The sequence below is a fragment of the Cupressus sempervirens genome, chromosome 5 (assembly GCF_028749045.1).
Source record: "Cupressus sempervirens isolate cs-2001-9-10 chromosome 5, ASM2874904v1, whole genome shotgun sequence".
NCBI classification, from domain to species: Eukaryota; Viridiplantae; Streptophyta; class Pinopsida; order Cupressales; family Cupressaceae; genus Cupressus; species Cupressus sempervirens.
Genome location: NC_143122.1, coordinates 300090237 through 300117030, shown reverse-complemented (window position 1 = coordinate 300117030; position 26794 = coordinate 300090237). Strand labels below are relative to the sequence as shown.

The 26794-nt window shown below is 35.8% G+C and overlaps 1 protein-coding gene across 4 annotated transcripts in view; it reads right to left on the bottom strand.

Moving 5' to 3' along the window:
- Positions 1–26794, bottom strand: part of LOC149555771 (uncharacterized) — a 225284-nt gene that overhangs the window by 186444 nt on the left and 12046 nt on the right. For 2 of the 4 annotated variants that reach the window (XM_089829926.1, XM_089829929.1), the window contains exon 2: positions 21534–21571. In XM_089829926.1, coding sequence (XP_089686052.1) covers positions 21534–21571 — 38 coding nt within the window. Of the gene's footprint in view, positions 1–21533; positions 21572–21820; positions 21966–23035; positions 23157–26794 lie in introns of those variants that run through there. The other 2 variants (XM_089829927.1, XM_089829928.1) reach the window with 2 other exon arrangements.

The following is a 26794-nucleotide window of genomic DNA, read 5'->3' as shown; positions in this document are numbered from 1 at the left end:
ATGACTAACCATTCATACAAACTCTCCTTAGTCTTAAATGCAGTCTTCTGTTCATCTCCTTCCCTAATTCTGATCTAATGATACACCCTCTTTAAATCAATCGTGGTCAAATAATTTGTTCCATTCAAACAGTCCATTAATTCATTCATTCTAGGCAAAAGAAATCTATACCTCATAGTGATCTTGTTGATAGCTCTAGAATTAGTACACATTCGCCATTCTCCATTCTTCTTAGGTGCTAATACTGAAGGTAGTGCACATGACTCAAACTTTTTCTGATTAGACCCTTTCTTAACAAATCTTCTACTTTTCTATTCAATTCCTCATTCTCTGTTGGTGTCATTCGGCGTGGCACTTTGTTCAATAAACTTACTCCCACAACTAAACCCATACAATGACTGAAACTCCTAACCGGTGGTAATCTATCAAGCACATTATCTGAAATGATAACCTCAAGCTCTATCAGTAACTGTTATTTCCTCAAGATGACCTTTAGTTATACCCAAATCAAGTTTCATTGGAATTAATGCACACCACATACTTTCTTTCTTTATAGCATTTTAGAATTCCCACCTTACCCAACACAAATCATTACTATGGTGCAATTCTCACTTTTAGAATCTCCAATAAGAGGTAAGAATACTTGCTTCATCTCATTTCCCACTAAAGTATACCTATTCCATCTACCATCATGTATAGCTTGTCTATCATACTACAAAGGTCTTCCCAATAAGATATGACAACCCCCCATTGACATAATATCACAAAGAACTTCATCATGACAAGATCCAATCTTACATTTTACAACACATTGCTCACTTGCCAATACCTTATGATCATCCCCTATCCATGGAATCTGCTAGGGCTTTGAATGCTTCAACCTTGCTAACTACAACTTAATAACTAACTCTTTTGATGCCAAATTATTTGAACTTCCACTATCAATAATGAATTTGCAACATTTTCCTATAACTTTACATCTGGTTTTGAATATACATTTCCTCAATACTGGTTTTTTATCAGATTCTTCATTACATAATGCTCTTCCCATAACCATGTTTTCTCCGTTTTTGGTCGACTCAAGGATTCAGGTAATTTTTCTCCACAACTGCCTTGAACTTCCATGTATGCATTCAAATGCTCTATGTCCTTTCTCTCCACATTTAAAACAAGTGCCTTTAAACAAACTCCTATCTATTATGATAATAGATAAGCTTCTATTATTAGTTAATGGTTATCTATTTGTAATCTATTGTAAATGTTTCTAATATTAGATAGCCTGTAGTTATTTGTTAGCTTTCTTTAGCTTTCTTTTAGCTAGAATAGAATGTTCCTATTCTTTACGATCAATTCCTAAGGAAACATCGTTCAATTCTTTTATATATATTGACCTCTAGGTCTCTGTTAATAACAAGCAAATATTTTCCAATTACTTCTAATATGGTATCGGAGCATATTCTTTGAATTTTTTTGAAAAATATTTTTTCTTGTTTGAAATTATTAGAGCAATATTTTTCAAAATTATTTTTTGTGATATCTGCTTCTTACGGCCAATTTTCTGCAACTGTCATCTGTTTTTTCTGCACATTTTAGCTATTTTTTGTGTTTTTTAGCAGCAAGGTCATTTTTGTTCAAAACCCTAATTTTCTGCACCAAATCAATAATATTTATAGATTCTTGGTAGGTTTTTCGAGATCTCAACTGGGTTGTGATCTGTTTTTTTTTTGGGTGCCTTGATTTTTGTGCCTCAATTTTCGAGCTAGCGGATCCAAAAACTGACATAGTTTTTCTAGGTTTCTTGAGCTCTCTTCTGGGTTCCCCTTCAAATTTTCTAGGTCTTCCATTTTTTTGCCTCAAAGTAAGTGCCTTCACAAATTTTCATGCTTTTTCATTGAGAAACATGCTATGGCATCTTTGACTAATATTTTGCTCAAGAGCAATTCAAAATTCAATGGTCGGAATTATGGCACTTGGAAGCAACGGATAATAGCAATTTTAGACTATCGAAATACTGATCAAATTGTTCTGGGTGTTACACAGCATCCGACTGCCCCTAGTACTGATCAGGATATGAGGGATCCGAATATTCGAGAGGCGGTGATGCTTCTCAAATTATCCGTAGTTGATGGTCAGCTCTCTCAGATTCCATCTGGCAAGACTGCTATCGAGATATGAGTACATCTCAAAAATCTTCATGAGACTTCTAACAAAAGCAAAGCTTTCTTTTTGAAGAACACTCTGTTTTCTATTATCATGGATGAGCAAACATCGCTCCAAGCTCACTTGAATAGGATTCAGGAAATCCGTAATCAATTGCTTACCATTGGTCGCAAGATGGAGGAAGAGGACATTGTGATCATCACTCTTGGAAGTTTACCCAAGTCCTATGAGCATTTTATCGAGACTCTCAACATCAACTCATCTGGTGTTGATTTGAAATTCATAGACCTCTACACACTCCTGCTTCAACAAGATGGGTGAAAACAACAGTTCGGTAGCAATTCCAGCTCCACCTCCTCAGAGAAAGCCTTTGTTGCGAAATCCTTTTATAAGGATAAAGGCAAGTCTCAGTAGAAATTCTCTGCTTTAGATTCAAAAGGCTCCTGGAAGAACATTCAATGCAACTATTGCCACAAGTTTGGTTGCATGAAGGTTGAACATTAAAAATGCTTAGTTGTCCAATCTAAGCAATTAGGTTCGCAACCCAAAGCGAATAGTGCAAAGCACACTAAGCAAACGGAATCTGCCTTTTACGCCTTGATGCCTAAAAGACCTGCAGATCATGTGAAGTCGTATGCCTGGTACATTGATTCAGGTACCTCTCATCATTTAACCCACTACAGAGACTGGTTCACTGACTACTAGCCTTATTCAAATTATGTTATCTTTGGTGGTGAAGAGAAAACCGTTGTCGGTAAAAGCAACATTCAGATTCAATTTACTGGGAGGAATCTCATTTTCCTCGATGTTTACTACGTTCCAGGGATGGAACTAAATCTACTCTGAATCGGTCATTTGTTGCGACATTCTCCACAGTTGGATGTCACCTTTAGTTCACATCAGTGTACCATCGCTGATAGGGCAACTCAGTCTATTGTTGCAGTGGGTCTTGAGGATCATGGTCTTTTCCGACTTACTGATTTTGGTGATTCTCAGGACTTAGCTATGGCTGCTCAATGGTCTTCTGTTAGCACACTTTGGCATTAGCGGTACGAGCACTTAAATGTGCATTATCTCTCTCAACTTGCTCCGGAAGAGCTTGTCCTCAGTTTGCCAGAGATTTAGACTCAACAACTTGGAGTTTGTGATGCATGCCAGGATGGGAAGCAACATCACACTCCTTTCACCAGTGGCGATTCATGGCAAGCTTCTTGGGTACTTCAGCTTATTCATGCCAAAATCTACGGCCCTATGGCCACTCCTTTTGTTCTTGGGTCTAGGTATTTTTTGTTGTTCGTTGATGATTTCAGTAGAAAAATGTGGGTATATTTTCTTAAAAGGAAATCAAATGCATTTCCTGTCTTTCAGAAGTTTAAACCTTTAGTTGAAAAAGAGTCTAGGAAATCTATTATTACTCGTAGGTGAAAAAATGGGGGGAGTTTTGTTCTAATGTATTCTCTAGCTTCTTGGATATTTATGGCATCAAACGCCAATCAACCACACGCCACACACCACAACAGAACAGTGTAGTTGAATGTTAGAACAGAACAATCACCGAGATGGCTTGCTCTATGCTCAACACAGACATGTTTTGAAGAAGTTTTGGTCCTCTCAATCTCTGCTAATAACAAGCAAATATTTTCCAATTACTTCGTAATATTATCTTTTCTTTTAAAACAATTACCTCTAGGGTAACCTCCTCCTCTTCCTTGGTATGAATTTTCTTCTTTCCGTTCTAATTTGCCTTTATTCAAATCTGAATAAGATCTTCCACCTCTAGTAAATGTTCTACCTCTTTGAAATTTGCCACCTCTCTTCCTCTTTGTCTATGTTCCTATATTTTTTTCAATTTCTCTTCAGCCTTTAGGGCAACCTATTAAGCTTCCTCAATACTTTCTATTTTCACCAAACTAATCTCATCCTAAATATATATCCTCAAGCCATTTAGATATCTTGCAATTCTTTCCACCTCATCATCCATAGTTTTGGATCTAATATCCAACCTATACAATTCTTTGGTATATTCCTTCACAGAAGATTCCTTTTGCTTCAAATATTGCATTTTCCACAACAAACTAACCTGATAGTCACCAGCTAATAACTTTCCTTTCAACTTGTTCACCATCTTATCCCAAGATTTGATCTTTCCTTTTATTGTTCTTTGGCTGTCGATTTGCAAATGTTCCCACCATAATGATGCATGTCCTTTCAACTTAGTGCTAGCAATTTTCACCTTCTTATTTGCATTTGTCCTATCATTTTAGAAATAGTTTTCCATCTAGGTAACCCAATCAAGCAATTTGTCATAATCTAGCTTGCCATCATAGTCTGGTAAATTGAAATGTGGTCTAGCATGCACTCTAGTTAGGGTTCTTAGAAATCTTTTATTCCTTTGTCCAATATAGGTTCATCATTTACTGCAATGGCTTCCTAAGCTTCCTCATTACTCACATCATCAATAGGTCTTCCTCTTCTTTGGGTAGTCTCTACCCCTTTAAGTCTAGCCGAAATTTGTCGCAGCATCCATTATTGTTGGATCTGCATCTCTCCTTCATCAAACCATCTTTGTGGACCTCTATATTTGTAGGTTATATCTCAACTCTGCCACCTTGCAACCTAACTCAATTAGGGCTTCATAACTTTGCATTTGCAACAAAAGTTTACAAGGAACAACACCTTCACTTTGATACCACTTTATACAGTCCCAGATCAAGGAGAACTCAAGGAGATCAGTCCAATCATGCAGCAACAGTAAACACAATGGAATCAACAAGAATTCGAAGAGAACCAATGAAGATCAGCATTCATTAACGAATAAACAGATGTACATAGCTTTGGCAATTCTCTTCTTACATGTTAGGCTCATAAATGACTGTTTGCTTACAATCTTTGGTCAAAGACTTTAGATTCAATTACAATCTTGATATCATGAACTGATCCCTCACGAGATACATTGCATTATGATATATAGGCATGGCAAAATGCAGGTCGACTTTGAGATCTAGAACATTCCCCAAGAATAGGAAATGTATTACAACAAATAGGTCCAATCCCAAATCATAAGGAACAAGTGGCATAAAATGTTTGAAGGCTTGCAGTCCCAAATTTAGATCCTCACATGATCCAAAAGCATCGCCAAATGCGCCACCAAAGATCCACGATTGTAGATTTCCATCGCAAAATCATAATCCACCAACACACATGAAAATGGGCAAGAACATGCTACCCGGGAGAAGAGGAAACATAAATTGAGCAACAAAGATCCAAAAGAGTTGCGAACCTAGGAATAGGAACCACACTAGGTCTAGATCAGACTTAGTGTTGACTTGATCCAACAAAGTATCGCTGAAACTATCGCCAGATGTAATGTCCCCTCTTTAGTTCGACATGGCATTGATCATGGATTTGCCTATTCCGGACTCTCGTAGGCAAATGGTGTGGAAAGAGAGTCAATTCTGCGGATCAGATAGTCATATTTTGCTCTTGAAGAAGTGTTAAGAGGTTATATTTTATCATTATGTGATATTGGGGCCCACATGTTATAATTTTAATTTGAGTTGCACTTTTTATTTTATAAAATTACTTTATTGTAAAAAAAGTGCATTATAAGAAATTATAAAGGATGTTTCTAGAAGTTCTAGCAACTTCTTAGAAAAGTGAATAAATAGAGGGCTGGGCCTCTCATTTGGACATGCTTGGATTGGAGAACTCTTCTACTTCTTCATTGTGAAGACATTTGTGGACTTTGGATCTGCAAATTATTCGATCTTTGGGAACGAATCACTCCCTTGGATTGGCGACTTTGAGGGTGTGAAATATCACCTGAATTGTTGCATAATTGTAGTTGGTATTCAGCCATCTCATTGGAGCTTATTGAGAATTCGTTGTTAGGGTTTGTTTTTGGTTGGAATAAGGATTTCAGATTTGCCCTATCATTGGAGAAGCATTTGACAAGAGTTTGAAGACAGAATAAGTGCATTTTCAGAATTGGCAAAGCAGGGTTTGGAACCACATAATTGCTCATATCTCGTCAACCCCTTGGAGTTATTTTTTTATGATTTTACAGGGTTACTACCTAACCCTAGGCGCCCATTTTTCTTGCATTTGGGGGTCCCAAAACCCTAATATTATTTTATTTCAGCAGCTGTACAGGTACGGCCTGGTACGGCCCTGCTAGTTTGGGCAGCAGCAGCAAATTAAGGACAGTTTGGGGGTGCGGTTGGAGGTCTTCATCAACGATCTGCAGCAAAAACGTGGTGTTCTTCCATAGTTCTTCAAACCAGGTTCTTGCATTCTGAAATATATGTCAATTTTTGGGTAAATTTGATGTCATACAATCATTGTAATAATCAGTCCAGAATTGGTAATAAAAATAATTTCAGAATTTATTGCATTGTAATTGAAATATAGTTCAATGGCTTTATATATATTGTAATTCTGTGATTATATTCTGAAAGTATCAAATCTGAAATTACCATATTCTGAATATTGTTACTGTTACACGCCAAGTGTTTGACAAAATTCCTAAGTTCAGTTTGAGGGTTTCTGTGGCCTTTATAGAGAGGACCATTACACCAGACTAGAAAAAATACCAAAGAAAGAAAACTAAACACAAAATATTTTTTGATTGATGCAAGATCACTTTGAATCCAAGGTACTCATGCATCATGTTTCAAAAACAATTACCTCAATGCCTTGAATTCAAAAACATATTCTACCCAAAGTCAAACATGAATATTTAAATCTATGGATCTCATCTAAAAACATACAAACCATAGATCTAGGACTCACCATGACTCGGTGAGTTCTAAGTCGAGTGACCCTGGACAAGTCCCAAGGCCCAAGCTCAAGGTCATCTATGTCTTGGACAAGACTTCCCAAGTGTCAAGGAGGATTTGCAAACTCAACGCAGTCCCAGCAAGTCCGGATAGTTAGACTCGGCCGGTGGCAGTCATAAAAAGCAATTAATATGAAACATTGTTTCAAAGCTGTTTTGTTCATCTAATTGGCTTTTACAACCCTAAATTTGAGTTCATTTCGTTGTATTGACGAAAAGGAGTATAGTGGCTTGTAAGGAAAGATATGAATGCATAGAAGGGCAACCAGCAAGGAGGAAGATCAAAAACTCATAAACAAATCACATTGGAGCAGATTAATACTCGCATTTTGGTGCATCAAAAGCTTTGTACCAGCGATTATGAAGAGGTTGCATCTCTTTCAAGTTTTTAACTAAGAGGTAGGGTTGAATTTTTCTAGATTTTTTTTGCTAAACAGAAGCTTCGTTGTTTTTTAATAAAGATTTAGAACATTTCAGTTCTTTTCCATTCAAGCTTGAATGAAAGAACAATCAACAAACCCTACTTTTCTTTAAGAAAGTTACAAACCCTACATTATTTATGGAACAAACTTAACATTTTTTTGTAATAGTTTATAAAAGAGAGTGCACAAATGATTTTTTTTTTGTAATTATGTCTTATTGCAGCAGCCTTGAACTTTTGCAACTCATATTTTTTCACAATGTCTACTCCTAAAATAACCATAGGTAAAAATGATAAATCTTGGAAGCATGCTAAATATTTTTGGACAAAAAAGGAGAGGCTATATGATACAGCTAGATGTACAATCGGAAAGTTTTGTTACTATTGCACCAATCCATTTTTTCCAGCCAAGTAGTTACTTTTTATTTGACTGTTTTAAATTTTATAGTTTGCTTTGTCTAATGAATGTTTTTTATACCTACTTATCTTATTTAATCTATTTGTCATTGGTCTCCATATTGGCAAAGCATGGTAGATAATGTAACCATTTTTGGGATACGGTTCAAAGCCCCTACTGTTATTAAGTGGCTGGATTTTGATGAAAATGGTGGATGATGTAAAAGTGAAATTACAAGACCAGCATGATTTATTGAGCAAAAAGGGTTACACCGTCATGACTAATGGTCAGAGTGATAGGAGAAACAGGACGCTCCTAAATGTTTCTGTTTTTTTCTAGAGGTGATTAATCATTCTACTCTCCTAACGGCAATGAATAGTTAGAATTGATTTAGTGATAAATATTTTATGATTTACCAATTAATCATTGATTTTGGTTTATTTTCAGGTGCCACAACATTCCTCATGTCCATTGATGCTTTTGTACATCCCAAAAAAGCCACATACCTATGTGAGGCTAAAGAGAAAGCGATACTTCACATAGGTGAGGAAAACGTAGTTCAAGTAATGACTGACAATGCAGCAAATTATGTTGTTGAGTGTAAACTTTTGATGCAGAGACACTTGAGTATATTTTGGTATCTATTTGTCACTCATTACTTTGACCCCATATTGGAGGATGTTGGCAAGCTTCCATGGATCAAGACATGTGTAGACAAAGCCAAAAACATTTGCAAACTTGTGTACAATCAAGCATGGGTCCTTAGCCTAATTAGGCAATATACAGGGCAGAAGGAGTTGGAATCACTAGATTCGCCACCAACTTCATCATATTATGATCCTTGGTTCAATCAAAGGCAGGTTTGAGGCACATGTTTGTTGGGGAGGAGTGGACTTTCTCATCAAATATTGTATTTGATGAGCCAATCTTTTGGGTCCTTAGTGAAAAGATTGTGGAGGTATTATTTTTATAAATTCTACATTGTGTTTTACTTTTGATTTTATTCATATCTTTCTTTTGTTTGCAATTTTACTTATTTTCATTCACACTTGACTCTTAATGTTTTACAATATTTGCAGTTCACGAAGCCTAGTTCTACTATGAGTTGTTGAAAGGGAGAAGCCTACAATTGGCTACATATATGAGGACATGGATAGGGTCAAGGAGGCCATTGGACCATCTATGGAGAAGATGAGAGTAACCATAGTCCCATTTGAGAGATAATTAACAGGAAGGGTGGCACCTCCGCCTTCACAAGCCAATCCATGCAGCCGCTTATTACCTCAATCTAACATTCAATTTCCACCTCGAATTCAAGGCAGATGAGGAGTTTCTTGGTGCAATCTACTCAATGATAGAGCCAATGTCTCTTGGTCATACCAACACTATCATCCATGATATAGAAGCCTTTTCTAGTGCACAAGGGGAGGTCTTCTCTCGTCAAAATGTAATTTCTTTAAAAATTTCAAGCCAGGTAAAAATATATTTTAAGTGCGTAATTTGATTTTATAACTTCTTAAAGTTGGAAAAGAGACTAGTTTTTTTTTCATTTTCTTATCTCAAATAGATGATGGCAAGTATTTGATCCCAAAACACCAAATCTTCAAAGGATAAACGATTCGTATTTTGAGCCAACCATGTAGTGCTTCCGATTGTGAGCAAAAGTGGAGCATGTTTGATCACATACGCTCCAAGAGGAACAACAGATTGTCTATGAAGAGGTTGAATGATCTAGTCTTTGTTCATTACTATTATGATAATAGATAATCGTTTATTATTAGTTAATGGTAATCTATTGTAAATATCTACTTAGCTTTAGTTAGTTGTAGCTTTTTTAGCTTTCTCAACTAGAATAGAATGTTTCTATTTTTTACAATCATCTCCTAAGGAAACATCATTGTATTCTTTTATATATAATGACCTTTCGGTCTCTGTTAATAACAAGCAAGTATTTACCAATTACTTTTTAATATGGTATTAAAGTGTGGTTGAATTTTTTTTCAAAAATAATAATTTCTTAATTAAAATTTTCGGATCTTTATTTTTGAAATTAGTTTTCCCTAATTTACCTACTTCAAAATACCTGACATCGGCTAGGGTTTTCCAGAAATCAATGTCTGCAAAATCAAGTTTTTTCTTCTAGCTCAGAACTAGACACGTCTGCAACCCGCGATTTTTTTTGCAAAATCGCGACTTCAATCTCAGAAATCAAGGGTTTTTGTCTCTGCTCGTGCTGCAGTTGTTGGGGCTTGGCTTACCTGTCAAAACATGGCATATTGCCATTTTCTAGTCAATTTCTCAGACGTTTTTCTTTGAGGTCGCGCATCTACTACAAATAGTGATTTTAGGGTAAAGATTCTCCTTTCTTTGTGTCAAATCTTCATCCTCTATGTCATCCCTGCAAAAAACACCTCTATTCTGGAAAATATAGGGCATCTTTTTCCCTACAAACGTTTTTTTTGCCTCCATTGCTGCCGACTAGGGTTTTCTTTGAAACCCTAATTTTTGGGCTTGAAAAATTGTTTTGAATTCAAATTCTTGTTGATTTTTTCAAGAGCTCAACTAGGTTGTCGTCAGATTTTTTGGGTGCCTCGATTTTCGAGCCAACGGATCCAGAAAATGACAACATATTCCTTCTAAGATTTTTGAGCTCTCTTCTAGGTCACTCCAATTTTTCTGGGTTGTCAATTTTTTGCCTCGAAGAACGTGTCTTCACGGATTTTCACGTTTTTCCATTGAAAAACGTGCAATGGCATCTCTAACAAACATTCTGCTCAAGCACAACTCCAAATTCAACGGTCGAAATTATGGCTCTTGGAAGCAACGAGTCATTGCAATTTTTGAATATCGGAACACCGATTAACTTGTTCTAGGTGTAACGAAGTGTCTGACTACTCCTGGTCCTAATCAAGATACATGGGATCCGAATAATCAAGAGGCGGTGATGCTTCTCAAATTTTCTATGGTTGATAAAGAGCTTTCTCAGATTCCATCCTGTAATATAGCTCCCGAGATCTGGACACATCTCAAAGGTCTTCATGAGACTTCTGACAAAAGCAAATCTTTCTTTCTGAAAAACACGCTGTCTTCTATTGTCATGGATGAGCGAACCTCACTCCAAGCACACCAGAATAAGATTCAGGAAATTCATGATCAGTTGCTTGCCATCGATCGCAAGATGGAGGAAGAGGATATTGTGGTTATCACTCTTCAGAGTTTACCAAAGTCCTATGAGCATTTTATCGAGACTCTCAACATCACGTCTTCTGGTGTGGATTTGAAGTTCACTAATCTCTACACATTTCTGCTTCAGCAAGATCAATGGAAACAACGGTTTAGTAGCAGCTCCACCTCCACCTCCACAGAGCAATTCTTTGCTGCTAAATCCTTTTAGAAGGATAAATGCAAGTTTCAATAGCCATCTCAGGAGAAGTCTTCTGCTCCAGCATCAGATGGTTCCCGAAAGGCGAACATTCAATGCAAACACTACCACAAGTTTGGACGCATAAAGGTTGAATGTCGGAAACGCTTAGCTACACAATCTAAGCAATCAGGTTTACAACCCAAAGCGAACAGTGTAGACCACACTGAGCAGACAGAGTCTGCCTTTTACGCCTTCATGGCTAAAAGACCTGCAAATCATGTGAAGTCGTCTGCCTGGTACATTGATTCAGGTGCATCTCATCATTTCACTCACCACAGAGACTAGTTTACTGACTACCAGCCTTATTCAGACTCTTTTATTTTTTGTGGCGAAGAAGAGTACACGATTGTCGGAAAAGGCAACATTCAGATTCAGTCTGTTGGGAGGAATCTCATTTTTCTCGATGTGTACTACATTCCAAAGATGGAACTAAATCTACTCTCAGTCAGTCAGCAACCGCGATATTCTCCACACTTGGATGTCACCTTCAGTTCAGATCAGTGCACCATCACTAATCAAGTGACTTAGTCTACTGTTGCAATGGGTCTTGAGGATCATGGTCTTTTCAAACTTACTGATTCTAGTAATTCTCGGGACTTAGCTATGGCTGCTCGACAGTCTTCTGTTAGCACACTTTGGCATCAGTGATATGGGTAGTTAAATGTGCATTATCTCTCATAGCTTGCTCGGGATGAGCTTGTTCTTGGATTGCCAGAGATTCAGACTCAACAACTTGGAGTTTGTGATGCATGCCAGGCTGGGAAGCAACATCGCACACCTTTCACCAGTGGCATTTAATGGCGCGCTTGTCAGGTACTTCAGCTTGTTCATGCCGATATCTGGGGTCCTATGGCCACTCCTTTTGTTCTTGGGTCCAGGTATTTTCTGGTGTTTGTTGATGATTTCAGTAAAAAAATGTGGGTATATTTCCTTAAAAAGAAATCAGATGCATTTCCTGTATTTCAGAAGTTTAAACCTTTAGTTGAAAGAGTCTGGGAAATCTATTATTACTCTTAGATCAGAGAATGGGGGGAATTTTGTCCTAATGTTTTCTCTAGCTTCTTGGATACACATGGCATCAAACGCCAGTTCACCACACCCCACATGCCACAATAGAACAGTGTAGTTGAACGTCAGAACCGGACAATCACCCAGATGGCTCGATCCATGCTTGAACACAAACATGTTCCAAAGAAGTTTTGGGCAGAAGCAATTAACACTACAATTTATCTGTTGAACCGGTCACCCACAGTTGCAGTCAAAGCTAAAACTCCGAAAGAGGCCTTGTCAGGTCACAAGCCCAGAATCAGTCAGCTGAAAGTTTTTAGCTCCCTTGCTTTTGTTTGGATCCCTGATGAGTCACGCACCAAGTTGGATGCCAAGAGTCAGAAACTCATGCTTGCTGGATACAACAGTCTTCACAAAGCCTACCGTCTGATAGATGTTGAGACATCTCATCTCATCTACAGTCGTGATGGAGTCTTTGATGAGCAGCGAGGACCATTCATGCATGTTTCTCTTGTTCCTGATCCAGCTGACCAACCTATGAAGGCTCATGATTTGGGAGTTCGGCTTCCATTAGGTCCACCTGATGGGAGGGCTCCAGTAGCTCCTGATGCCCCAGTTATACCCGTGATACCTGTACAGACACCTCTAGCTTCTCCTACAGCATCACCTCGATTTGTAGATGTTTCACCTGAGTTTGATCCAGATTCTTCTGATGAGGAACCTGATCACCAAGCATCTCCTAATACTAATATTGGTCATTCTCCTCTCCGACCTAAGTGGTGGGCTAAGACACTTGCTGATTTTCATGATGATGAGCTCATTGATGGGAGAACTGCTCGGAAAAAGAGCAAACCTACAAAGTCTGTTAACTTTGCTCTCATGGCCAACATTCACTATGTGTTTGAACCTCAAACATATTCCAAGGCTAAAGGAATTCCAGAGTGGGAACAGGCCATGACATCTGAACACTAGAGCCTGTTGAAGAACAACACCTAGATCCTTTCTAATCTTCCACCAGGGAAGAAACCCATTGGCTACAAATGGGTTTACAAAATCAAATACAAATCGGATGATACTTTGGATAAGTACAAAGCTCGTTTAGTTGCGAAGGGCTTTTCTCAATGTCAGGGCATTGATTATGAGAAGACCTTTTCTACTACTACAAAGATGAGCACCATCAGATTAGTCCTGGCCATAGCAGCACAATTTGGCTGGAAGGTCCATCAGATGGATGTCAAGAGTGCTTTTCTGAATGGTGATCTCCATGAAGAGGTCTACATGACGCAACCTCCTGGTTTCAAGGTTACTAGTAAAGACCATCAAGTTCTCAGATTGGCAAAAGCTCTCTATGGCTTGAAGTAGGCCCCTCGGGCATGGTATATAAAAATTGATAAGTACCTCAATGATCAAGGCCTCAAGAGTTATTTAGGCTCAAATCTGCCCATCAAGACTATTAACAGTGACATCATCCTTCTAGTTATTTATGTGGATGATTTGATCATCACTGGCAATTCGGCATCTTTGATTCAAGGAATTAAACACAATTTTGCCAGTCTTTTGATATGACTGACCTTGGGCTCATGCATTATTGCCTAGGTGTTGAGATTTGGTAACAGACTTCTAGTATATTCATCTCTCAGTCCAAATATGTCAGGGCTTTGTTGGACAAATTTTGTATGCAAGATTGCAAGCCTGCATCTACACCTATGGAGAAAGGTCTCAAGTTATCTGCAAACTCTGATTCTCCTTCCGTTGATGATACTACATACAAGCAACTAGTAGGTAGCCTCATCTACCAATCTGCTACTAGGCCCAATATTAGATTTGCAGTTATCTCACGATTTACGACAGCTCCTAAGGCTGATCATTGGATGGCAGCAAAGCGTGTGCTTCGTTATGTGAAGGGCACTTCCGATTATGGACTTCTATACTCTAGAAGTTCTAATCCTAAACTCAATGGGTTCACAGATTCAGATTGGGCAAGCTTTGTTGATGATAAAAAGTCAACTTTGGGATGTGTTCAATTTGGGATCTAATGCAGTCACATGGACGAGTAAGAAGCAACAGGAAGTTTCTGTCTCCTCTACAAAGGCCGAATACAAAGGGATTGTCAAGGCAAGATGCGAAGTTGTTTGGCTTCGTCAAATGCTTGGGGATATGCAGATGTCACCAACAGGACCGACTACTCTATTTGTTGATAACAAAGGTGTTATCAAGTTCGCCCGAAATCCAGTCTTCCATGAACGAACAAAGCATGTGGATGTTCATTGTCACTACATATGCCAATTGGTTGAAGACGAGACAATAGACTTGCAGTATGTTCCTACCACTAATCAAACTGCAGACATTCTCACCAAGTCTTTTGGTCTTGATAAGTTTGTCAAATTCAAAGAACAGTTTGGTTTTCTAGATAGATTAAACATTAAGGGAGGGTACTACAATAATAGATAGTAGTCTATTATTAGTTAATGGTAATTTATTGTAAATATCTAGTTAACTTTAGTTACTTGTAGTTTTTTTAACTTTCTCAACTAGAATAGAATGTTTCTATTCTTCACGATTGTTTCCTAGGGAAACATCATTTTATTCTTTTGTATATAATGACCTTTCGGTCTCTGTTAATAACAAGCAAGTATTTACCAATTACTTCGTAATAATTACAACCTCCATCTCAAAGATGTTAAGAATGTTAGCTTGTGTGAAATTGAATCTGTAATTATTCTCAAATAAATTTTGTATAAACTAATTTCAGTAATTATATATATTTATATACATATAATATTATATATATATATATAGTAATAATGAGACATATATATATATATATATATATATATATATATATATATTCAAGATTAGACTAAGTAATGTAATCAGTTTATAATACTGATGATTATCTTATACTACCAATAGCACTGATTATTATATTCTGCCATATAATGCACACATAGACTATTATTGTCTTATATTGTTGATGGCAAATTATACTCACAATTATAATCGCCGATTATAGTGCTTGCTTACCACCATGGGTGGAAGCGTTAACCAAAAGAATATAAACTAATCTGCCTTCCACCGCGAACCAATGTGACCCGACTCATGGTCGTTGGATTATTTTGGACGTGACCTTTCATCACAGCTTATCACTACGAACAAACTTATATATATTATGATCTGCAATGTGAAGTAGATCAATCACAGTGGTAATTGTACTCTCACACTTGCAGATTATAATACATAAAAATCAGGGATTTATATTTTGTTTCAATAAATTAGAAAAATCATCAATAACCAACCAGAAATTAATAACAGTATCTTAACGTCTGCATTTTCAAGACTAATAAAAATTGAGATTTACACCAATCAAGATCACAACGTAATAAAACTTTACATGGTATCACAGCCAAATTGGTAGAGAAATCTCAATTTTTAAGGAAGAAATAATGGCAAATAACATCAGGGTGGAGGACAGACTTGAAGGTGCATCAAATTTCTTCTCTTGGAAAACCCGTATCATTACGATTTTGGAAGAACTGGAACTTGAAGAATACATTGAAAAAGATATCCCAATGCCTCAAGATGAAATCGAAAAACTCACCTAGAAAAGACGTAATAATAAAACAAGGAAAATCATTGTTAATTCAGTTAAAGATCACATCCTTCCTTCCATATCAGAGATCAAAAGTGCATATGAAGTATTCAAGACAATAAAAAACACATTTGAGACAAATAACTCAAGTAGACTAATCACCTTAAAATCCCAATTACTGAATACTAAAATGGAAAAAGGAGATTCTATTCACTCTTACTTTGAGAAAGTTTATGAAATGAAGAAACAATTATCTTCCATTGGAAACAAAATCGAAGATCAAGAACTCTCATTAATAGCTCTAAGAGGGCTTCCAATGTCTTGGGATACTTTCATACAAGTTGTAACCAGAAATTCAATTCCTACTATTGATCAATTGAAAAATGAATGCATAGCAAAAGAATCAAGGCTAATCTCTAGAGGGATCACTTCAAATCAAGAGGGAGAAAATCAGGCTCTTCACACTGTCTCAAACAAAAGAAAGAGGAAATTCAATAAACGGAAATTTAATAATAATAATAATAATAATAAGTTTAATAAAGTTCTTTCTCATGTTAAGTGTTTTAAGTGTGAGAAAATAGGACACACCTTCAGAAACTGTCCAGAAAGAGAAAATATTCTAGCCTCCCTTATTGAAACAAAGGAAGATGAAAATCAACTATACTATTCCGCACTTTCAAGTGAAGTAAATTCAAATAAAGAAGCTTGGATTGTAGACAGTGGTGCATCCCGTCACATCTCTGGATTCAAAGATATGTTTGATACATTTGGAACTCATATCACTGAAGGAGTTACAATTGGAGACAATTCTACCTATCCTGTAAAAGGTATTGGGACATGTTCTATAAAATTGAAGGATGAAACTACACTTAATCTTAAAGATGTCTTATTTGTACCAGGCATAAAACCTAATTTCTATCTCAAGTCTAACCGATGATGGATAACATGTCACCTTCAACAAAGGCAAAGTACTATATTGGCCTAATAACTCAAATATGAAAAATGCTATTATCATAGGGTCCAGATTTGGAACATTATATAGATTAAGCAATATTCAAACTCAAGCTCTTAGTCTTGAAACATCCAATGTTAATGAATTATGGCATAGATGACTTGGGCACATTGGGTTTAGTTCACTTCCTAATTTAGATAAGATAACTTCTGGTACTCCTAAACTAGACTCATCTCATAAAGGAACTTGCAAAGGGTGTGCTCTAGGGAAAATCATAAAAAAACCTTTTCCCTCTAGTGAACATAAGTCAAAATCAGTTTTGGATCTAGTCCATTCAGATCTTTGTGGACCCATGCCCACACCTTCTCTAGGAGGTTTTCTTTATTACATATCCTTCATTGATGATTTTTCTAGGAAGACCTAGATCTATTTCTTGAAAGTCAAAGAATCAAATGAAGTTCTATCAAAATTCAAAACCTTCAGAGCATTGGTAGAAAATCAGACAAGTAAAAGGATTAAAACATTAAGATCAGACAATGGAGGAGAATATACATCAGATATCTTCAAAAGTTTTTGTAATTCTGTTGGAATTAAGAGGGAGTATACAGTACCTTATAATCCTCAACAAAATGGAGTCGCAGAAAGGAAAAACAGAACCATCATTGAAGCTGCAAAAGCTATGTTACATGATCAAAATATGCATGTCTCATTTTGGGCAGAAGCTTCTAAGACTACAGTATACATTCAAAACAGATGTCCACATTCATTTCTAAAGAATACCACACCTGAAGAAGTCTTCTCAGGGATCAAACCAGATCTAAGTCATCTTAGAATATTCGGATGTCCAGTATACATTCACATACCCAAAGAAAAAAGGACTAAACTTGAACCTTCTGGGAAGAAAGGTATATTTATAGGATGCTGTGAAAATTCCAAGGGTTATAGAATTTACATTCCTGGACAAAGATCAGTTGAAATAAGTAGAGATGTAATTTTTGAAGAGGATTCTGCTTTAAAACTTTCAACCGGCATAGAAGATGAACCAATCTCAGATGATGAGGAAATTAGACAAACTGAAAATCACAGGGAGCATACACTTGAAGAGAGAGAACCAGATATAACTAATGGGAAGAAAAGACCATCATGGGCAAGGAAGATGCTTGAAGAAAACAATGTGGAACCAGATGAGATCTCAAAAGAAAACAAGAGAACTCGAAATCAATCATGTTATGCTGCTCTTATAACTGAGATAAACAAAATCGAACCATCTATAGCTGAAGAAGCCCTAAAGTCACAAGAGTGGAAAGATGCCATGGTAGAATAATACAATTCCATAATTCAAAACGACGTTTGGGACATTGTACCTAGGCCTAAAGACAAAACAGTTGTATCTTCAAAATGGTTATACAAAATCAAATACGCCGCTGATGGAAGTATTGAAAAACACAAAGCTAGATTTGTTGCTCGAGGATTCTCCCAAAAAGCGGGCATAGACTATGAAGAAACCTTTGAACCAATAGCTCATTACACTTCTATAAGAACAATTATTGCAATTGCAGCATCAAAAGGATGGAAGATTCATCAAATGGATGTAAAAACTGCTTTCCTAAATGGGGTCATTAATGAAGAAGTCTACATAGAACAACCTGAAGGGTTCACCATAAAAGATAAAAAAAATTGTGTGTAAACTCAAGAAAGCACTCTATTGTCTCAAATAGGCTCCTCAAGCTTAGTATGAAAGGATAGATAACTAACTTTCCAAACTTGGATACTCAAAAAATGAAGCCGACTCTAACATATACTTCAAAACCATAGATGATGGTATGGTAATACTTGTTCTATATGTTGATGACTTGCTAATAACAGGTGATGATAAATTAATTGAAAAATGTAAACAAGATCTGATAGCTGAATTTGAAATGAAAAATTTAGGGTTACTACACTACTTCTTGGGATTAGAAGTTAATTAGAAGAAAGACTACATTTTCTTGCATCAAGGAAAGTACACTCAAGATATTCTAACCAAATTTGGAATGATGGATAGTAAGCCCTTATCTACTCCGATGGAAACAAATTTACACAAGCTGAAAGAAGAAGCATCAAAATCTAAGGACATTGACCCTACACTCTTCAGACAAATAATTGGATCTCTTATGTATCTTGTGAATTCTAGACCTGACATATGCTATGCTACAAATGTCCTTAGTCATTTTATGTGTAAACCTAAGAAGATCCACCTTATGGTTGCAAAACATATATTAAGATATTTACGAGGATCTATTGGTTTTGGATTAAAGTATGAAAAAGTTGAGATAAATTTGGAAGGATATACTGACTCAGATGGGTAGGATGTTTCTCTAACCACAAGAGCACCACAGGTTGTTGCTTCAATCTTGGGTCAGCGATGTTATCTTGGTTCAGCAGAAAACAACCAGTTGTTGCCTTAAGTTCTACTGAAGCCAAGTATGTAACCGCTTCCATGGGAGCACGTGAAGCAGTTTGGTTAAGAAAACTTCTATTTGGGCTATTTGGAAAACCTTTAAAACCAACTGTGATTCATTGTGATAATCAAAGTTGTATCAAGCTTTCAGAAAATTCAGTTTTCCACAATCGATCAAAGCATATTGAGACTCCCTATCACTACATAAGAGACATGGCAGGCAGAGATATCATTAATTTGAGTTATATCAATACAAATGAATAGAATGCTGATATTTTCACCAAACCTCTTGCGTAGTTGAAAATTGTGTGCTTCCGAGAAAAATTTGGTATGATATTATTGTAAATGCATTTATTATTCATGAATACAAATTATTTTCTTATTTTTGCTTGCAAGCTTGTATTGTGAAAAGTGACGACTTTTCTTGAGAAAGGTGATGACCTTTTGTGTGTTCTAATCCTATGATAAAGTGATGACTTTATTTTAGTTGATCTATTTTCAAAATAATGGTTGAAATTGTTGTTATCTTTTGGGCCGGATTTTTTTCGAACACATTGATAACCTTCATGGATCTTTTGGGCGATAGCCGGACACATGAAAACCCATTGTTTTGAAAGTTTGGGTTATCCTTGTTCTTTGGGCCTGATTTTGCCGGACACATTGACAACCTTCATGGGTCTTTTGGGCGATAGCCGGACACCATGAAAATCCATTATGTTTTCCTTCTTCTTTCTCTCCCTCAGTTTAAAACATAATGTTGATTACATCTTATTGTGTAAGTTAAATTCAATTTCCCTTGCTAAAGAGGGAGTGTTAAGAATGTTAGCTTGTGTGAAATTGAATCTGTAATTTTTATGATTATTCTCAAATAAATTTTGTATTAACTGATTTCAGTATTTATATATATTTATATATATATATATATATATATATTCAAGATTAGACTAAGTAATGTAATCAGTTTATAATACTGATGATTATCTTATACTACCGATAGCACTGATTATTATATTCTGCCATATAATGCACACATAGACTATTATTGTCTTATATTGTCGATGGCAAATTATACTCACAATTATAATTGCCGATTATAGTGCTTGCTTACCACCATGGGTGGAAGCATTAACAAAAAGAATATAAACTAATCTGCCTTCCACCGTGAACCAACGCGACCCGACTCATGGTCATTGGATTATTTTGGACGTGACCTTTCATCACAGCTTATCACTGCGCACATACTTATATATATTATGATCTGCAGTGTGAAGTAGATCAATCACAGTGGTAAACGTACTCTCACACTTGCAGATCATAATACATAAAAATCAGGGATATATATTTTGTTTCAATAAATTAGAAAAATCATCAATAACCATCCAGAAATTAATAACAGTATCTTAACGTCTGCATTTTCAAGACTAATAAAAATTGAGATTTACACCAATCAAGATCACAGCATAATAAAACTTTACAAAAGAGAGATAGGTTTGGACCATGATTCCACCATAATCACACTGGAGGAGGTCAATCTAGAATCTGAGTGGATCATTGAGACTATAGAACCTGTATTTAGTGACAAGGACCTTGATTGGATTGACCAAGCAGATAGAGAAGTTGAAGATGTAGCCATGGAAAAGGTGGAGCATAGAGCACAAGTAGACACAAGTCCAATTGATGTTGGTGAACACAACAAAGAGTCACAAGAAAAGACTATGGTCATTGAATCATCTAGGACCTACCTTAGACACCTTCCTAGGAGGGATGCAGACTCTCTGAGCCATAGACTTGTAGTTTTTGTTTTGATATATATTTGGAATATTTGGTGTCATGATTTCATATTCTACAAGTTTTGCATATATTTGACAACATTTATATACCTACATTTGCTATTTCCTTCAGCTACAATTTGTGTTTATACTTATGTGGTCATTGTATACTTGTGTATGTGGTCAAATTAGCTACAGTTGATGATGCTATTCTATCTTTAAGAATTATTTAATAAAGGGTGCCTGAAACAAGTTTTAAATCCTTAAGAATCTCTAAATTTCTTGGGTTTTTCATTTTGTTGAGTCTTGTCGAGTTTTTGTCGAGTCCTAAGTCAACATACCCTTGCCCAATCCGAGCCAAGTCCGAATCTCATTTCTATAATACAAACATATAAAACCATAAATTGTGCTACAAAAAAATTAACGTACCAAAGAATATTTCGGATCTCATTTTCATATATCAATCTAAATATTTTGAGTTTACCTAAACAATGTAACTAATAGAGATCAGTAAGAGATGTCCTTAGTTTAAATACCTTCTTCCCTTGATCGATAAAGTATGGGTGATAGAAACCTTGCACCAAAATAAAACAAACAAATGTCAAGAAAAATACATATGGCAAACACAAAACTATGCAAATTTCACTTGTAGGAGTATTAAAGAAATTCCACAGTCCACATGGTTGAAAATGTGTATTTTATCTAAGAGTATTGACAAGAATATAAACAATACATATATAAAAGTACCACATAACACAAATTACTGAGAGATATTTTGTGTGAACTATGACATTGTAGATGGGATAAGAGATGAGAACAAAACCAGAATGTTCACCAATAAGTAGAACAAAAGAAGCATCTCAGTGTATTTCCATGCAATCATCAGCATTATGAAAAAAGTATAGGAATGCGAGTGTCTTCACTGATCATTGGAGTACTTATGCACCTCATCTCTAAGGCAGGTCAACCTTAACATCAAATAGAGAAGGTAGTTATCAATATGATTGCTGGTAACAATAGTCCATGCAGTTGTACTTTGAAGTCTAGTATAAATTAGGATTAGACAAATCAAACTCAGTACACTGCATGAAATTTGTAGGGCTTTTCTTTGTTAGTGACTTTGTATTTTTTATGATTGTTTACAACAATCAGTTAGAGAAGGTAGTTATAGATATGATTACTGCTAACAGCAGTCCATGCAGTTGTACTTTGCAGTCTAATATAACTTCAATAAATAACACCAAGTACATTTCATGAGACCTGTAGAGATTTTTTCAAGATTGTTTAAAATGGTTGAGGAGATAGTGTAGTTATAGATGTCATCAATGGTAACAACAGTACATGCAGCTGTACTTTGAAGTCTAATATGAGTTAGGGCATGATAAATCACACACATTGCACGAGATCTATAGAGCATTTATTTGTCAGTGACTTTGTTTTTCTCATGACTGTTTACAATGATGCCAACTCACATCACAGCAAAATCTGGCTGTACATGTATCCCTCCCCATCATCATCAACGTTAACATCCTTGCCAACAATGCACTAGATCTGTATAACCATTTCTTCCTTAACAAATTTTCTTTTTCAAGATTGTTTATAATGAGGCCAACTCGTGACAACAAAACCTGGCTCTACAACTGTCCATCACCTTTATTATCAACATCCTTGCCAAAACGCCTCATAGAAGTGTTTGAAGTTGATGATAGACTAGAACCTATATTATATTAGAAAGGACCATCTTTGATTACTGTAAAGTCCCCAATCAGGAAGACTGGAAAAATATGCAATCTTTTTGTATTTTTTGATTATGTGAAACTGAAAATGGAAAATGGAAATTTAAACTAAACCTCAATCTAATACTGACAGGCACAATGGAATTTCAGAATTAATCTAAGCACTCGTATATTGCAGATCTGGAAATTTAATATTGTGAAATCAATTTTGAAGTCCTGAAATCAGATTTGACAGAAATTTATATATTTCAAATTTAATGCTTAGCATGTATCTCGGAGAAACATAAAATTTATACTCTTACCTCTGCTGTAAATATTGCTCCAATCTGCAGCAATCATTCTTTATTAAATGCCTTCAAATGTCTTGACTCTTACAGTCTGACTGAATCAGGGGACCTCTTCCACTTAGGGCTGGAAATTAAGGAGTTGTCATCCTCTTAGGATGGAAATCAAGGAGTTGTCATCCTCTTAAGTTATGCCATGAGGGCTTTCCTCCTTTAGGAAAACTGAACTCAGACTTCCTGCTCCACAAGGAGTAAAATCAGATAATAAAATGTTTCTCTATAATCCATTCTCCTTGCTTGGTTTCTTTTTTATTTTAAGTACCCTTTTCCTCCACGGGTCATAACTCACATTCCTTCATGACCTTTGAGAAAAAATATTATAATTTTAATATAAAATTTAATATTTTATAATTATATATCTTTTCTATTTTAATTTTTTAATATATCTTTTTGTTTTTATTTTTTTATTTTTAAATTTGCTTGATATTTCAATTTTGTATTATTTAATATTTAGTATTGTTATTATCTCATTAAGAAAAAGGGAACATTACAAGCCACCCTTCCCAAGATTGCTTGACTATAAGGAAAAGCACATAGAATATACTGAAGGATGTGGAAACTTTTAAACACATAAAACAGAGAATTAAAGTGGAGAGAACAAACATCAACAAAAAGACCATGAAGTCTCACGAGGAAAGCCCTTTCAGGTAAAAAATCACAGCAGATCAACAGCTTTCATTCACGAAATGGGCACCAACCAAAATTACATAAGTGAGCACTAATCTTCCTTGAAGCACCAACTTCGTTCAGCTGAAGCATCAACTTCAGTTTCTTTTTATCAACTCAAAAAAATTTGAAACTATAATAACACCTTCCACTATCCACTCAGCACTTTGATCACTATCCAAAAATTACCTGACACCCCTATTTTTTTAGCAGTAAAGGCATCAATGAATATAACCTTGCAGCAGACTGAACCAGAAATATTCTCTCACCTTTTTCTATTCACCAATTCGCACAATGCACTAGCTGACCCCCAAACAAACACTTGCAATAAAATTTAGAAAATTTCCAATCACAAATAAAAGCTTCTCACAATCCAAGATAATCTTCACAGAGAGATATTTTAGTGCACAACAATGCTTACTTCATTCACGGCAATGCCAAAATGAGACTCAGGTGTTGAGATAATTTTGTGAGTATATCCAACTCATGATCTCCTTTGCTAAACCATGAGATAAGAAAAAATGCCACCATTGTTAGTCAAGGCCAATAACCAAAATAACTTTTAATGCTGCCCCATTTTTATATTACGAAGTAATTGGTAAAATAATTGCATGTCATTAACAGAGACCGAGAGGTCTATATATACAAAAGAATAAAGCGATGTTTTGGAGTTTGAGATGCTAAAAAATGGGCGTTTTTTATAGCAAAGAGAGGCATCTATCTGAGGCGGCAGAAAGAATGAAGATAGGAGGCAAAAAGACAGATTTCTTCATCCAAAAAAAAACACCATGAATAAATAGACGCCGGACCTTAGAAAATCGCGAATTTCGGAGCAAAAACACCAGCTTTTCCAAGGTTTGAATGCCGCAATTTGTAGAGAAACTTGATGTGCAGAAAAACGCCCAAGGAAAAAACGATCTGAACTTGTATGAGTTGCAGGAGAATGTCCAATAAATTGCAATTTGGAGACGGCCGTTAATGCCACGATTTAGAGAGATCATATGGAGAAAAACCAAGATTTTCAGACCTAGCCAAGAACTGAGTGTGCACAGATGATTTCCTCAAAAAAACGAAACCCTAGACGGCATTAGAAAAAATCTGGAATAGTTTCAAAAATTTGTAGCAGATAATTTCGAAGGAAATTATAAAATTTTCGAAAAAAATTGAAGTATTGACTCTAATACCATAGTACGAAGTAATTGGTAAAATACTTGCATGTTTTTACAGAGACCGAGAGGTCTATATATACAAAAGAATAAAGCGATGTTTCCTTAGGAAACAATCGTAAAGAATAGAAACATTCTATCCTAGCTAAAAGAAAGCTAAAAAAGCTGACAGATAACTACAGCTAACTAAGTATTAGAAACATTCTAATATTTACAATAGATTACAAATAGATTACCATTAACTAATAATAGACATTTATCTATTACCGTAATATTTTATACTCAGCTCATAACTCCTTAATAACAATCCCCGTCTCAAAAAATCATACCGCCAGTTATACTAAGAATAAGTAACACTACTTACCAAAAATCACCCACCAAATCTATATCATCATGTTTTCTCAATAACATCCTCTACTCAAATAATATACAAGGCTCCAATAATATGTTTAACACCCATAACTCACAGGAATCAATAGCTGAAGAAGTATATTTCATTTTACTTCTGAATATCCCTTTAATGCAAAAAAAAAAATGCTACAAGAATGTGAAGCCACCCCACTCAGGAAGAGGGTACAAAAAAAATCTAAAGGAATCAAACCAAAACAAGGATGAAAGAATAAATGAATAAAACAAACCACCAAGCTTTAATTTCTAACGACATCCAAAATGTAGAAATAAATAGTGTATACTCATTTATTTGGCTATCATATTTAAAATTTTGAAGAAGGTGCAACATTTAAATTATAAAGAAATCGACCTTTTTAAAATTTGACAGTGACATGGCAATCCAGCAAGTAGGTGAAGTGAACAAGCAACTAGCTCAAGTAGACGACCAAGCAGCTCAAGCACACAACAAAGTAGCTGAAGCAAATAACGAAGTAGCTCAAACAGACAACCATGCAGCTGATGACGATCTGATAAATAATCAGCACCTTGATGAGCATTTCATTCCAATATTCTTACTTTGAGTAATCCTCCAAAATTTATATGACCTTGATCAACCTTTGACATAAATGACAAAATATTCAAAATAAGATATGGTGGAGTTTGTCATTGATAATTTTGTTGGTGATATGAGAAGAAGAATATTGTGCATAACTCATAAAGGTTCTCATTGATGTCAACATGTTGCTCCTTGATGAAATGTTTGTTGTTGACTTTGATATTAATAGTATGACGAAACTGCACTCATACTGTGTTTTTTTGTTTTTGGGTCCACATTTATCTAGCTACATATATGGCCTTGTGGTTCTGATAGAATGTGTATGGATGATAGCAGTGCATACATTCAAGCTTTCAAATGATATGACTCTATGGCATGGAAGTTATAACGTTCAGAAGTTCTATCTGGCAATTTCTCAGTTATATTTGGTATAGAACAAGTTAGTCAGGATGTCCACGATTTGTCAGGAGATTGTATTTTGCCATGTGGTTCTGGGGAAGACTAAGGATTGATTTTAGTCTGTGTTTCCAGTTTGCTTCAATTTTCATTATGCCTAAGCCGACTTATTTGAATGAAATATGTTTAGAGAGAAAACGTGTGAAGTGTTTTGGAAGTTGATTCGATTTTGAATTAAGCAAGTGAAGCAGACCTAAAACATGTTTGGATTGGTATATATATGATAAAGCTTTTATGTAATGTGTGGTGGTGTGATAGATAGAAACCAATATAGATACAAAATCCGAGATTGTGACTAAGATCAGATATAAAGTGTAAAGTAATGACGTGTTCAGAATTTGGAGCTTCAATGGAACTAAATTAATGCATATGTGAGATGCTATTGTTACTGTTCAGTTTTTGTATACTTATCTTTTCTGGCCAACGAACCCTCCGACAGTAAACCTTGCAGTGGGCATCTTTTCTAATATCTTTTCTAGGCAA